Raw genomic sequence first — 14,162 nt, 5'->3', positions numbered from 1 at the left:
TTGTTAGCTTTGAGTTGTCTCGACTCCCAACAAAGACCGACAGACACCTACCCAAAGCTGATCCAATTCATCCAGCTACAATCCACTAAAGCCAAAGAGAATGTCAGAGTAGCCTATGTATCCTGTGTGTGTGTGTGTGTGTGTGTGTGTGTGGGGTGGAGGGAGGGCTGGGGGGTTTAGAAACGTCATACAAGTCATTTCCTTCCTTTTTGGTTTTTATGAGACTCAGAAAAGAGTGACTGACTTCTGAACACGCTACTGAGGCACTGTGTGTTTTTCAGCCTGATTGTTTTGTATCTACACAATACAACCCAGAAAAAATTAACAACTCAGTTACCTTTTACAGAGATTTTAGTAAGCGATTAGATAAATCTGTACAAAGCCTACTGTTTCCCCCTGCTTTGTTCTTAACGCTAAGCTAGGCTAACCAAGTCGTAACTGAAGCACTGAATAAGTGTATTTTCGAAAATGTTCAACTATTCTTTTAAGGTTTGTGTGATTATAGACAATAAATCTGGAGCTCTGCGTTCCTTGTCTTGGCTGGATGTGTTGCTCAGGCTAAAAGAAAAAAACTAACTTTTTTTTGCAAAACAGTGCTGGGTATCATTTAAAAAAATGACGACAGTACTAAAAACAAGTACCCTTAATGTGATACCGAGTACTTCATTTGATAGCAACCATGCTAATGGAAGCTAATAGAAGCTGCGTGTGTGCCTCGCTAGCTCATTGTCGCCACCGCTCTTAAAGACAGTGTCATTCGGATAGTTATTACCGCCAGAATCCGCTTCCACAAGTAAAACCCATCCTCCGGTTCTCCCTCAGCTTACTGATCGAACCCTAGGCGCTGTTTGCACTGTTAGCACTGTTAGCATCGTTAGCTAGAAGCACAAGCCTGCATGCAGGCCAAACCCGCCGATGACCAATCACACATTAAACCAGAGAACACTTGCGGTGATGGACTGTGATCAAAAAGACACCCAAAGAAATATCAGATAAGGGTATAAAAGTGTTTCATTGCAGTAATTGTGTGACTGCAGAGTTAATTTTAAACCTTACAAATTATTTAGTTTCTTAGCCCAGTCTTGAAAAAAAAAAGTCTATGTGAACAAAATGCCAGCTGTCCACTAGTTAGCCACCTCGTTGTCACTCATCTACTAGATGAAATTTTGTACGCTTCTTACGTTTGAACAGCACTACTGCACTGCTTGTTTTAGTCATTAATACAAAACCGCGATCACAGGGACAACATTACACATAATAATGGCCGCCACTCCGACCAAGCTGCTACGTTGATTTAAATAGTAAGGTCACGTTTTCTCTAATTCTATGCGTCATACATTTGAAATCTTACCAGCAACGGAATTAGGGCGGGGCATGAGGTACAGAGGGATAGAGTGGGTGGAGCCTGATGAGCGGGCGGAGCCAGGCCCTCTGTCTGGGTGGAGTTTGTTGAGGCTGTAAGTGGAAGCAGCCATGGTATCCTCCACCCGGTTCAGGAAGCCGTCATTCATGCTTCCTGCAGCTACCATACAAGAAGAGGAGTTGGAGGCCACCACCTGCCGCCCCCCTTGCTGCCAGAGATTCAGGCTGCTGCCGTGGTAACCGTCGGCAGGATGCTTGCCGCTTTCGTCCCGCTCTGCTGCCGACTCAGCAGTGCAGCTGGTCAACGTGGCTGAAGGGACAGTGAGGGAAGACGGAGAAAGTGAATAATTTAGCAGTGAAAAAGTTTCTTTTTTGGAAGGCGCTGTATCTACGGCGTGTCACCTATGATGCCGCTGTCTCTGCTCTCCAGTGTTGAGTTGGGGGAGGTGACGGAGGCATGGTGGGGGGAGGCATGCTTGTCGTTGGTGTGGCCCTCCCCGCCAGCAGGAGGCTGCAGTGTTGAGCAAGGGGAGGTGGTGCTACTAGCCAGGCTGGAGGAAGGAGAGATCCTCTGTGGGAAAGCATTTTTAAATTTCAATTTGAAGGAGAAACAGAAGGATAAAATGTCATTTTGAGAAGATATTCAGAATCTGTGAATGTACAGATAAAAGAAACGTGCTATTTCTACTGACTCTTTGTGGTGCAAATAACTACCTACATCTACTCAAGTGATGTTTTCAAGTAAAATATTAGGGTATATTTATTGGATATGTACAACTTGTGAAGGGGAATGGAACACTTTACTTACAATAAGCAATATAACCACACATACAAAAATTACAGTATGATTGATTTCGCATGTGAAATCGGAATTTGCTCCAGGGGAACCCAACCTTTCCCGTTATCAATCGTCATACAGGCATAGTAGGATTTAAAAAAAACATCTACCCTGATGTGAGTGTGCGAGTTGAATACCTGTCCATCATCCTGGGCGTGGTAAGAAGAGCCCGGCTCGCCGCTGATTATCTTGTCCCCCAGCAGGAAGCCCAGCCTGGTCATCAGAGCATCGGCCGCCTCGTCCACTGAGGGCGGGGGTCCTAATTCCTGGTCCTCACCTGGAGAGACTGGAAAAAATGTTTCATTCTGTTTTTCGTTTCTCGCTGGGGCCGTACCCCATCCAGAATTTCAGTTTGAAATCACATTTGGCTGTTCACTACAAAGACACAACAGAATACAGAATACATTCGACAAATTTTGAATGTATTCTGGAAGAGGGTGTTGGCAAAGGAAATGTTGTGTGCTTCACAGGCTAAAATGAAGCAGCGATCGCCTGACAGAAAAGGGTGAGTTTATTGCCGGTATTCCTCTGTGGTAAAAAGACTATAGCTCCACTTGGGATGAAAATGGTTCGCAGCTTTGGACATATAATAATCTCAGGAATCAGGAACATTAGCAAAATATGTTAGACATACAAGGAATTTGACTTTAGTGCATAACATCAGACAGTGAGACAATGGATAACAAGACAGATACGACAACGTAGTGCAAGAAAATGGCGTTTTGAATTCATAAATTTACAATTTGACTTTACGGTATAAAATAAAATATATGGCTATGGGGTAGAGGAATATAGTCAAATTGTTTCCAGTCTTTATGCTATGTTAAACTTAAGCTAAGAGTTTAACCTAAGATATGGCATCAAAGTTATCACACAGATATTTATAGTATCATCAATCATGCCGTTTAAGCGCACTGTTCCTTTGACATCTGTTTTGCCGATGCATGCAAAATGCTTTGCAGCCGAGTACAAATAGAAAGGAAGCCACGCAGCACACTGACAGAAACAACAGGACTTGACTACTGGAGCAAACTAAAAAATGTAGGCCTCAGTGCTGTGCCAAAACTATACACAGTACCAGTCAAAGGACACACTATTTATTGAATGAGAAAGTATGTCCAAACTTTTGTCTGGTACTGTGTGCATATTACGTTTCCCCACCTCCTCAACAATCAGATCAGATCTCAATCAGAGGGGAAAAAAAGAGTGTAATATATATATATAATCTTAATACACACAAAAGCAGAAAATCCCACAGGGATGATTTTGTGGAGAACAGTAATTGATCTCTATATTAACATATTCACCATTATGACAGATTTACCAAGAATAGACACACTCACACACACACACACACACCGAAGACTGTGCGCCACAGCATGAAAGCTCATACTCTGTCTCTTTCTCTGACGGCCTGTAATTAGAGCTATAAATTGCTGACTGTAGGACTAAAGACTAGAGAAACAGACAGACAGACACACATGCTGAAAATAAAAAACCAACCAAACACAAAACAGCACGCTGTGTGTGTGCACACACGCACACATGTGCACGTTTGCGTGGTTAGCCAATAACAGGGTGTGTGAGTCATTTTTAGAGGAAGAAAAATAAAATGGAAAGATCAGATACAGAGAGTCTTTTCAACTACTATAGCTTCTGGTTCCTCTGTCCTGAATTCCTTCCCTCCTTTCTTCCATCATCCCAATAATCACGTCTCTTCCTTATCTACGCCTTTTCGTTTGGCCATTCTGAACAGGTAGAAGCACATCGGTTTTCAGACACTGTGATCTTGTTCGTTTTGAGAGTAGCAGCCACAATGCGGCTTCTTTCTCTGGCTGTTTTCAGCTCTGAAGAATAAAAATAACCACAAAGGAACACAAGAGAGTACAGGCGTGATAGATGTGGGATCAAACAATGGAACGTGACAAAGAAATGTGTTGTCTGTCACACACAAAAGATAGTTTCACTTTTATTGGAGGTTTGGGGGGGGTCGAGTCAAAAAGCGTCAAAGTAGCGTTCTAAGTAGGTTATAAATAACACAATAATAACATGTGTTATAAATAACCCAATTAACAGACACTCCGTCAAAAAGGTTTCAGCACTGCGTCTTTCATGAAGATGCACAAATAATTGCTGTTGTCCCACTTTATTGTGGCATTGAAGCTAAAAGCTCAAATATACAATCAGATACAGGACCAGTCTAACGTTGGGACACACTTTTGTTAGTGAATGTTGCACATTACATGTTAAAACGACATATTTTTGCTCATTTATTTCTTTGAATAATTGAATATTTGATCAAATAAAGGTGGGATTATACGCATTATATTTGGTTTTCCACGGGACACGGTAACTCCTCTAAACGACAGACAAGACTAATCAACTAAGGACAAGGAGAATTTTTATTCCATCTGGCAATCTGACACAGGGGAGTAACTCAGTGGCAATGAATTAATAAAGCCCAAGTATAAACGGTTAGGATCTGTTTTGGAGGGAACAAATTATTTTGACGCTAGTTAGCATTTTAGCTGTTAGCATCGTTTGCCATTTAGGTGTCTTGCGTTGTAGTATAGTGTGGATATATTAGAAAGGTGTGGAGAATAATGTTTGCAAAAGGACAATTACTGTAACTTGCTTATATAAGTCTTTCATCGGCATGCTAACATCTAACTTCATCCCCCCATGCTGTCAAATTATCCTTTGACACGCCAACATGACATGCTGTTTCTATCAAAGGGCCTTTTAAGTCATAGAAATTCTTTTGGCTTTCAAATTTATTTTAGGCCAACTGACGCTAAACAGAAATGCAAGTTAGGTTCATTTTCTTTTGTGGGTTTGGAGCAAACAAATAGGGATACAGGGTAGTTTGGTCAGAGGATGGTGCTTTAGGCTACACTTGGCTGCCAGTGAACAAAGAAGAGGAACAAGAAGTAGCTAAAGAGTCGCGATGTAGGCCTGTTGCAATATGAGATAAAATGACATATCAAACACTATCTGAAATTGCGTGCAATGATTTTTGGTGCTGCGATATTCATTTTACATATAAATGAACATTTAAGTTGATCGCGCTGCCTCTGTGCCTTTTCCTTGTAGAAAGCGGGGCCAGGGAGTATGCAGCGCGCACACAGATACAGAGCGGACACCGACCGGTGAAGAGAAGCAGTGAACCCAACTGAGCTAACTAAGCTAAAATCTCAATCTCAATCTTTGGGCGGGAGGAACGCCGTCCCCGGGCCGCCGCCCTGTGTTCCTCCCGGACCGGCCAATTGTTAGCGGGGCCGAGCCGCTCCGTCTCTCCCTGCAGCCGCGGAGCGCGTCGCCCTGCCGGCGGTCAAAGCCCCGCGTTAAACCTCCCCGGCTGCCGCGGTGCGCTTATCAGCTATGGGGCGCCGTTTGTAAAATGTCGCACGTTCTAAAATCCTGCGCAGTTTTGCTACATTTAGCATTATCATATGAACAAAAAAGAACGACAATATTCATTCATGTTACTTTTTCAAACATTTAGAGAGAAATTCATGTAAATTCATGCAATAACTTTTCCAAGGATAATGTTTGGCAGTAACACAGTATTTAAGTTGTTAAATAATATAAATGTTAAATGTAAATATAAATGTTAAATATAAATATAAATGTTAAATATAAATGTAAATGTTTAATGCAAATATAAATGTTAAATGAATATTATCATGCTTTTTTGTTCATATGATAATGCTAAATGTAGCAAAACTACGCAGGATTTTAGAATGTGCGACATTTTACAAACGGCGCCCCATATTCAGCTGGAAACATTTTCTCGAACCCAAGCCCATCAGGCCTGATGCTTCACCCGCTCCGTGTCCCCAGCACTTTTATTATTTTTGTTTCATTTATATAGGATATATTTTTTCACATTCCGATTTAAAGTATTCTGACCAATAAAACGTTCTTTGTACTTTGAAATAGCGTACTTTTATTACTATGCTATTATATTATCATTATATTATCCGTGGTATAAAATGGTCTGCAATAATCGTACAACAAAAATTTGATATCATGACAGCCCTTTCACCATGGCCACCTAAGGATCCACAAGAAAACAGAGAGAGGTTTCCGTGAATTTGGTTCAATTGGGCCTGTTGTTCCGAGACGAGAAGTTATGGCGATATCTGACAAGACGGCAACAGCAGAGGCAGCATCTTGGTCAGGTGAGTTGGATGTTTCGATAAAGGCGTTTCCAGTGGATTCAACACATGGCCTCTGTCAAAAACCACCTTAAGCTAACAGGGAAAGCTTTTTTTGCAATATTGCGATACTTTTTTTTTGGAATGGAAACATGGTTTGTAAGTAACTACATTGGGCAACATTGATTCTCACTGTCCATGCTACAACAACCCGCATCTCCCTGATATATAACAATAATACCATAAGCAAATACGAAAGAACAACTCAACCAACACTAATTTAGGAGGATTTGACCTTGGTGGAAACCTGTCAGCCTGTACAAGAACATCGAAAGAGAGAGAGAGAGAGGGGGGGGGAGGGAGTCCTTCACGCTCACCTTCCTCCTCACGCTTCCCTCCCCCCTGTGCACCACTGGGACGGTGGTACCATTCCGGGCATCGGTCAGAGCCGTCCTCGTGGGACAGACAGCAGCAAGCGTAAAACAGCATGTGCTGCAGGAGGGAAGAAGCACGCCCGCCGACCCTCACTGCAGCGACATTGCCGCTACAGCTGCAGCCCCCTGCTGGTCTCCCGGGGCGACGGACGGAGGACCGCTCATGCCGACACCACTTGGTCCTGGAGCGGGCGCACGCTTTCAAGATCGCCGCCGTGCAGTCCATCGCTGACTGGCGGTGTGGTTCTGATCGGCTCAGAGTGGATCCATGGAGGGGATGCAGTCAACAAATCAAAATGGCTCTTATAGGCTCATAAAAAAAGGCGATATGGTGTTTTTGGTCCTGAGCTCCTCCTTCTCCAGAGCACACAAAGGAGAGATGAATGACGAGATACGAGGAAGAGTCTTCGAGAGAAGAAAAAACAAACAAGACAAAGGTCTGCAGGATAAGCGCCGTTAATAAGCCGGACAGTCCAACATGCCAATGCTGTGGTAACGGCTAAACCCCTCCGAGGTCCATGTACTGTATTTTCAGAGGTAGAACCACATGCCACACACTGTTAAGCTCAAACACAGCAGATCCTGACAATGTAATCCTCTGGTTATTTGTCCTTTGTGGTCAAAAAAATGCCGTCCAAGCAGTTTATTCACAGGTATAGCCTCCTCCAAGCCATGCGAAAAAGAGCCGGCAGCTTCTCAAGCATGAGGCAGAAAGAGTAGATCTCCTCCCTGGTCCATCTCCCCTTCGATTAGTAGCACAACAAGTAAAGTTTCCAAGTGTTGGGAAAACTTTTTCTTTCAGCCTCCATATCTGGTCTGTAAGACGACCTCCCTCGTCCGACTGCACGGCAAATAAAAAACCTCCCCTCCTCCAACCCGAAAGAAACCTCACACACACACACACACACACACACAGGAGGGAAAGGGGGAAGACTGCAGGAGGAGCAGAACAGGCAGAACAGGGAGAGTAATAGGTTGTAGAGGAGCACGCGGAGAGTTTCTAGAAGACAGTTCAGACTTCTTTCTTCTAACGGGGGAAAATGTGGCAGAGCAGAGAAAATGCTGCAATTGAACTCGTTCTCCAAGAACAGAGGAACATCTGACCACAAATCACAGTGACGATGGAAGGGTGTAATCCACTTTAGCCCAGAAAATGTGAAAAATGTTGTGGAAAAAATGTTGTGGTCTGATTGAATTAAACCGTGTGTTTGTGGATAAAAGTATTTCTGGAAAAAATGCCTTTTAAAATCAGAGATGTTTTCAAGTCTCCTTTACAATGACAAAGCGATTGGTAAAATGATGAAGGATAACAAATGCAGAAAGATTTAGCGGTATCCTGCCGTCCAAGTGAGAGCGGGAAGCAACGCATCTGCCCAACAGAAGCAGAGAGCAGTAAGAAGAGAGGTGCAGTTGTGAAATTATAGCGTTTTAAAAGTTTTCAGGTCGGCTGACAAATTGTGTAACCATAGTCAGTGGGATATATTGCACACTGCTGTCGTGAAGTCTGGGATTCTACAGTTTTGGTCATCACCAAAACCAGGAGGAAAGAGAGAGGGTGGAGCCAGGTGCAGTCAGGTTTGGTGTGTTTGACTCTAGATGGACCATCACTTACTACGTGAACATCACTGAAGAAAAGGTTTGAGACCATATACTCATGTGTACAAGGTTCAGATGGAATAAGTCAAATCATTTCTATACACTCAGACCTCAAGATGAGTCGCCATCTGATGGTCAGTAGCAAGAATGAACGTTTTAAGAAACTTCCACATTGGAGACCAAAACCAGAAGGTAAAAGATAAAATATTGGACTTCACTGGTTGGCCAAAAAAAGGACTCAACATGAATGCTCATGCTGCTCAGTACTAAGGCTTTGTCCTAAAGTAAATCAGATGTCCAACAGTCCAAAAGATTCAGGTCTCAACTCAACCAAATGTGCAGTGTCGGCGTTTTGGCCCTCCAAAGAATACATGACAGGAGTCGGGAGACAGAAGACAAAATGGAGGTTCAAAAACACAGAGGAGAGGTAACGCAGCGAAGAGAATTAACTGAAATCAGGGCATGGTGACAAGTTGCCTAGCTCATAGCGGTCCTGTTTTGAAAGAGGGCTGGAGAGAGACTCCACATGGTTATGTTTAGGAGAAGTGTCAGATCAACCGGGAGGAGGAGGAAGAGGAGGAAGAGGAGGAAGAGAGGCCCGGTGGAGGCTTGGGTTACACTCCTGTGTTTTTTCTTTCACTAAGGCACGGAGGGACGACCGAATGCAGGGTCAAAGGTCGACCCCCCCCCCCGGCTGCCAGACACAGTTTAACAGGTCACAGCTGTGTGTGTGTTGTGTGTTGGACAGAATGGGAGACAAAAAGGAACTATTTAAGCCTGGATTCCCTCTGGCTCTCCTTCCTTCCTTTGGACGCAGAAAGAGGGAAAATTGACTTCTATTCAAACAAAACTCGACGCATTAAAATAAACGTGCGTAACCCACAGTTATTAAAAAGAAAAAAAAAGACAATGACCATTTGTCAAACCATCGCGGTAAGGAGAGTAAATACACTAAGTTGCTCCTGGAAAATAAGCAAAATCAACCAAACGTTGGCACAAAAAGATCTATGTACGGTCACATGATCAGCCGAAAAAGACTTTCTTCTCATTTTCCCTTTGAAATGGAGGAAGAGACGTTCGTGAGTCAGCAGATAATTCTCACAAGGATTGCTGGGGGATCGGACTTATTTTAAGCCTCATGCCAAACTGAGCAACTTTCAGAGGAATTAACAGGGTTTCTGCCGCTGCCCGGATCCAGTTGTCCTTACTCATCCATGTGTCACTGGCATGCAGCCATGTTTGTTCCACTGAGGTGAGCATTGACTTCCCATCCGTTTCTCCCTCTGTGTGATAAGTGTGTTGTTTATCTAGTGGGAATGTGTATTCCCGTTTACTGACTCATGTGTGATGGACTGGGATAAGATAGATGGTCCTACCGGGTCTTTTTACCAGGCGAAGGTTGAGGAGGGGAGAAGAAGGGAGCGAGCGGCTGTAACCCTCCATCATCCTGACCTCCAACCCCTCAGACTCTATGCCACCGCCGCCTGTGAAAGAGACGGGGAATTCAAGGAGAATTTTGAGATTTGGGGGATTTGAAAGATGCCGCCTTGTGAAATCCTTTGAATCACCAAAAGAAACCTAGAATTGGAATAAAGGAATGTTTGTGAAAATGCACCCTTCTGACATGACGGGGTCCACTACATATAATGACTAATGAACTACTCACCACTGTGGTTCTTGCGGGTTTTCCCTCCCAGCAACATTTTCAGGCTGTTTCGGAACATATTTGCTGCCAACACACCCTGGGGAGAGAGATCGAGGGATGAATTGACTCTTTTTTTTCATTTCAGCTGATTAGTAATGAGGACCAATCATATTCATTGCTCTGTCAGCGCTGATGGCGTTGTTAGCGCTCCTGAGGCGGTTACCTAGGGGGTCGCCGCACAAGTGTTCAGGGGGCCAATCCAGGCGATATCGGTAGTAAGTCTCATTGGATCAAAAAATGCTGCAATGGCTGCAAGCAGAACTGTGACAATAATCGTGTTTCTTCCTTTAAGAAAAGGTTTAGAGTATGGATACGGGGCCATTCTGGATAGGGCACTTGTTAATTTGTGCTTTAGCGCAGTGGTCCACAACCACCACCACTTGGTACCGGGCCGCAGAAAATTATTTTTCATTTGACAATTTTATCTTGAAAAATGATTGGATTCTTTCCCAATTACATGCGTTGTCCCTCGTGACACATTTCTTAAGCCACACCCCTAACCCCATCCTCAACCCTGCTTTTGCATAGCTTAATCTGCAGAAAGTTTCCCTTTCCTTACAGGCAGAGGGACTATTATTACACACACACACACACACACACACACACACACACTCTCTTCTTTTTCTACGGTGTGACTTTTGAACACACCAAACATGCTGGCTGATAATGTTGTTTCTAGGCAACCGTCTGCCGTTGCTAAGCAATGCATTACTGAGTATGTGTGCTAGAATAGAAACCGCTGTGGCTGCGGATGTTTGCATACGTATGCTTTATTTGTGTGTGCGGTTTACAGTCGGATGCACACTTTAATATCATTGTGTCAAATGATAATCCTAAAGGCAAAACCTCGAGGGAGACGAGTGTTGATTGAACCCTTTCGATTAATCATACAACCCTTTCAGTTTGACAGTATGTTTAACACGCCCGCCATGAGCAGCGAGGGATATTATTGGGTAAAGCCTGTCACTAATATTTTCTCTGTTGCTCTTTCTTGCCACTACTCTCTCTCAGAGCTGATTAGAAAAACAGCAGCAAGCAGATGGCAGATTAAAATAGCACAAAGGCTTCCTTTTTTCTCATTCACACAGGGAGAACACACACACACACACACACACACACTTTCTTGTTGAAACGTTATAATGGATAACATTAGCTGGCTAATGTTGAACCCATTAGCTGGCTAATGTTAGCGTAGCGTTATATTTCACGGTTAGGACTTGGTGTATTGTTTGTAGGGTAAGAGCCCTCACACCAACATCCAAGTGTATGCAGATGACACTGTAATTTACTTGCATGGTAGCAAATTGGAACAAATTGCAAATCATCTCACTAAGTCTCAGGTGAAAAAGGTCAAATTCACTCTGTCGAACTTGAGCTTCACACAAAACTACATGTCAACAGAAGCGGCTAAGACATACTTGCTTTATATGGTTGTTTCCCCTGCTGTCTAACAAGCGGGTCACAGGCTCGCACCCCTACTCGAAAACTACTACATTGATTGTATTAACAGACACACAGGTTGTAAAAAACAACACGTACAAGTCTCATGTACAAGATTACCCATGGCTTGATGTCTCCTCCGCTCAAACGGTTTGTTATCTCAAGAGGAACTAGATATCGGCTCACAAGAGGGGCAGCGAGAGAGGATTGCATTACCCCGCTCAGGAAAAGTGCTGTCAGTCCGTTTGCCTTTTCAGTACAAGCCGGACTACAATGGAACTCCATCCCAGTGACCATTAGAGAAATACAAACATATAGTTCATTTAAACTCATTTAGACAATGGATAGTTGGTGGCCTGCTCTGTCAGCACTAGCATGTAACTGCACTTCTGTCTGTGTTGAACTTCCCTGTTTGTCTGCTGTCACCGGCCTGTCGGTCTTGAAATGGCCGGTCATACATGTTCTTTTGGTTGTTTTGCTGTGTCTGACCGATTTATGTATTCCACGCACTCTGTCATGTTTAGTACCTCTGACCTCAATGTTTGTCCTTTCTCTAATAACTGCAAGTATTGTTTTTAGTCAGTATTCCTGTTTGAACAAATTCGTCACTCATTTTATTTTTCTTTGTGTGTGTTGACTTTGAGCCTCTGTGTTGCAGGTCTTGTGCGGACTTGACAATGTTTTATTCTCACTTGTTATATTGTTTGAGCATGCATTGTAAAGCATCAATATTGTTTAACAATTTAAACATTCTTTTCTTAATTTTAGGTTTATTTTGTAACATCTGCGACTTGGGACTACAGATGAAAAAAGGCCTTACAGCTAACTGGTGTTTTTATTATCTGTCCCAACGTAGGATTAGGATTTGGTTTGAGGGTTGAGTTCAGGGTTAAACTTGGGTTGGTTAATATTTAACTTTGGCATCACGGTAAATTTGGAAAGTTAAGACATTGGTACGGTCAGGGTAATTTTATACAGTTATTAATGTAGGCAAATATAATGTCGTCTTTAATTACTGAAACTATTGTGTGTGTGTGAGAGAAAGTGTGAAAACGTAATACATATTCTTTCATTCCAAAAGTTGTATGCATCTACTTTTTTAAAAATTAAACAAAGTATAATAAATAAGAGCAGAAAAACATCTAAGGGGGTAAAGACTTACATTTGTCCCCCTCTGTTGTCCACCAGTGGTCACTGCAGCATGCTTACATTCATTTACTGACTCCCTTTTGACTCGGTTCTGATCCATCTATTTTCCATTCAATTCATGATATTGTCATAACAATAACAACCCATTATATTTATTTATTTTTATAAATATAAAATACATACTTAAATGTACGCTCTACTACACACTAAATACACTAATACACTGACATGAGCATGGTGCTCATGACTTTCACTTTAACACACATGCACGCAGCACGCACACGCACATGGCAAATAAACAGGGACACGATAAATGAGATAGATCGGTGTGCTCTCTTAACCGGAGGGGAAATTAGAGATCTGTGTGACTTACGGAGCGCAAAGACTACTTTTTAAATTCACGGATAATATAATGAAATTACCAAAAACACGTATTAGAAACCTTTATCAGCTCTTAAAAATGAAAAACAATCGACCTCCATGGTCTGCACCTATCAAAGAAAGTACTCGGCACTTCAAACTGCAACTGGTTCTGTTATTTCATCACTGGAGGACTCTGAAAAGGAGATCATCACTGGCGTGTCTGGGTGAGGTGAAGTCATTTACTTGCATCAGTCTCGTTAAGGTCGCTCACTGTTAAAGAGAACACAAAATATAAAAGAGTCAAAGAACCATGTTGTATGAAGCGTGATGTTACCACAGCAACGGTGCAGAAGTGACTTTTAACATGGGGCGACAATTTAGAAAATCAATTTTAGGTGACTACTCAAGACTGCAATCATCCTGGAGCAAAGAAAACGCTTATTTAGGTTTATTCCAGACGGAGCAGTGATAAAAGAGAAGCACGGCCCATAATAAATAAATAAAAAACACACAACTATTGAAAACATTGATAGTATAGGGCCCATGGTGCAGCGCGCAAAAGAAACACTTTTCACAAGTGTTTCCACGGCGACGAGATGATAAAAAAAGAAGAGTAAAACAAGGAAACAGGTGTTGGAGGAGGACTTGGGCCGACTGATTTGTCAGTCTGAGACGAGACATTCACACAATTATTGGACAAACGTCGGTAAGTGGGACACTTAAAATGAGGGTGGGGATTTACTTCCGTAACCGTATTTGGGCTGTTCAGGATGTCGCAAAGCTTTGTTCTTAACAGACTCCTAAATCAACGTTTGAATGCTGTGAGGCTTTTGTCCAGAGGGAACGATAGAGGGAGAGCGAGTTCATTCATTCGGTTGATTCTGTACATATTTTTCCTTGCTTGTGTTTGTAAGAAAAATAGCCTCTAATACTTTTGCACAATTTCATAGTAATTTAATACGTTTGGCCAAACGCTTTTAAATGTTACTGTCTGTTAAATAAAAAAATGATACAAGTTAGTTCAAAGGTGCCTATCTACATAAATAGAGACGTCCATGTCTTCATTTCATCTCTCAAGTTTGAAAATATTACAGAAATAGAAATATCTGCAGTGT

At 42.6% G+C, this 14,162-nt stretch overlaps 1 protein-coding gene across 4 annotated transcripts in view; it reads right to left on the bottom strand.

The window, feature by feature from the left end:
- The window catches only part of LOC120827574 (protein TANC2-like), a 35,991-nt gene that overhangs the window by 17,021 nt on the left and 4,808 nt on the right, over positions 1–14,162 (bottom strand). Inside the window, exons 2-6 of one of the 4 annotated variants that reach the window (XM_078084428.1) lie at positions 10,057–10,132; positions 9,767–9,874; positions 2,338–2,486; positions 1,765–1,933; positions 1,352–1,672 (exon numbers count right to left, since the gene is read on the bottom strand). In XM_078084428.1, coding sequence (XP_077940554.1) covers positions 1,352–1,672; positions 1,765–1,933; positions 2,338–2,486; positions 9,767–9,874; positions 10,057–10,114 — 805 coding nt within the window. In that variant the 5' untranslated portion in view covers positions 10,115–10,132. Of the gene's footprint in view, positions 1–1,351; positions 1,673–1,764; positions 1,934–2,337; positions 2,487–6,737; positions 7,709–9,766; positions 9,875–10,056; positions 10,133–14,162 lie in introns of those variants that run through there. The other 3 variants (XM_078084430.1, XM_040190574.2, XM_078084427.1) reach the window with 3 other exon arrangements.

The sequence above is a fragment of the Gasterosteus aculeatus genome, chromosome 11 (genome assembly GCF_964276395.1).
Source record: "Gasterosteus aculeatus chromosome 11, fGasAcu3.hap1.1, whole genome shotgun sequence".
Lineage (NCBI taxonomy): Eukaryota > Metazoa > Chordata > Actinopteri > Perciformes > Gasterosteidae > Gasterosteus > Gasterosteus aculeatus.
Note: the sequence above shows the minus strand (reverse complement) of the source record. Positions and strands in the feature narration are given on the sequence as shown.